At 44.9% G+C, this 1069-nt stretch overlaps 1 protein-coding gene across 1 annotated transcript in view; it reads right to left on the bottom strand.

Moving 5' to 3' along the window:
- LOC101851933 (protocadherin-1) overlaps positions 1–1069 on the bottom strand; it is a gene marked incomplete at its 3' end in the record, with an annotated part of 38344 nt that overhangs the window by 5080 nt on the left and 32195 nt on the right. The window contains 1 exon segment of the mRNA XM_013080105.2: positions 307–509. Coding sequence (XP_012935559.1) covers positions 307–509 — 203 coding nt within the window.

Genomic DNA, 1069 nt, shown 5'->3' with positions numbered 1-1069 from the left:
CTCTCACAACAACTCAAACCCGGAACTCCTTGTTAAGGATTGGAACAAGGATCACCCGCTTCTTAGTCCTGCATAATACTTACTGTGCTGCTGGGAACGTAATCTCTCATAATTAAAAAGGAAAACAACAACAAAAACAACAACAACAGCAACAACAACAACTACAACTACAGCACCACCACCACCACCACCACCATCAATAACAAAAGCAACAAAAAGAACAACAACAACAACAACAACAACAACAACAACAACTTCAACAACAACAACAACCAGACAAAGAAAATCAACGTCAGGTCGACTCACGTGACCCTCATAGACGGTGAGCGTTACAGGGTTGTGGTCAAACACAGGCTCTTCGTTCACGTCCGTGACCTCCACGATTAACCGTTTGACCCCTGTGCTGCAGCCACCCTTGTCCTTGGCCTCAAGGGTCAAGGTCACGCGCCGGTGCGATAGATCCTCGTAGTCCAAGCCGCCAGTCACTCGCAGGTGAGGTGGTTTGCTGGCTGGAAAAAACGTCATAATATCAGGTGCACATTCTAAAAAGTTCCGTCGAATCCCTATTTGATATGGTTTTACAGTGGTTAGGCTCTCAGACTCGCAACCTGCGAGCGCCGAAAAATACTTACAAAAAAAAAAAAAACAGCAACAAACAAAAGAACAACAACAACAAAATAAAAATTCACACCCGTAAGGATGTGTGTTCGAATCCCGTCAGGGGCCGACGTTGTGTCCTCGGGAACGACACTCTACACCAATTTTCCTCTCTTCGCCCAGATGGGAATGGGTACCCAGCTACAGACAGTGAAAAGATCTTGTCAGTTTGTTAGTGTTTGAGCGATTAACCAGCTGTATGCTTCCCGGGAAGCTGAGCATTTTCGGAGTGTTCTATGGTCTGCTGGGTAATAATGTAGTGTAAAGCGCATAGAGCTTGCTCTCCAGTGGGGATATGCGCCATGCAAATACTGTTCATGACTACTACTTCTACTACTACTACTACTTCTACTACCACTACTACTACTACTACTACTACTACTACTACTACTACTACTACTACTACTACTAC

Source organism: Aplysia californica, unplaced genomic scaffold, assembly GCF_000002075.1.
Source record: "Aplysia californica isolate F4 #8 unplaced genomic scaffold, AplCal3.0 scaffold00075, whole genome shotgun sequence".
NCBI classification, from domain to species: domain Eukaryota; kingdom Metazoa; phylum Mollusca; class Gastropoda; order Aplysiida; family Aplysiidae; genus Aplysia; species Aplysia californica.
Note: the sequence above shows the minus strand (reverse complement) of the source record. Positions and strands in the feature narration are given on the sequence as shown.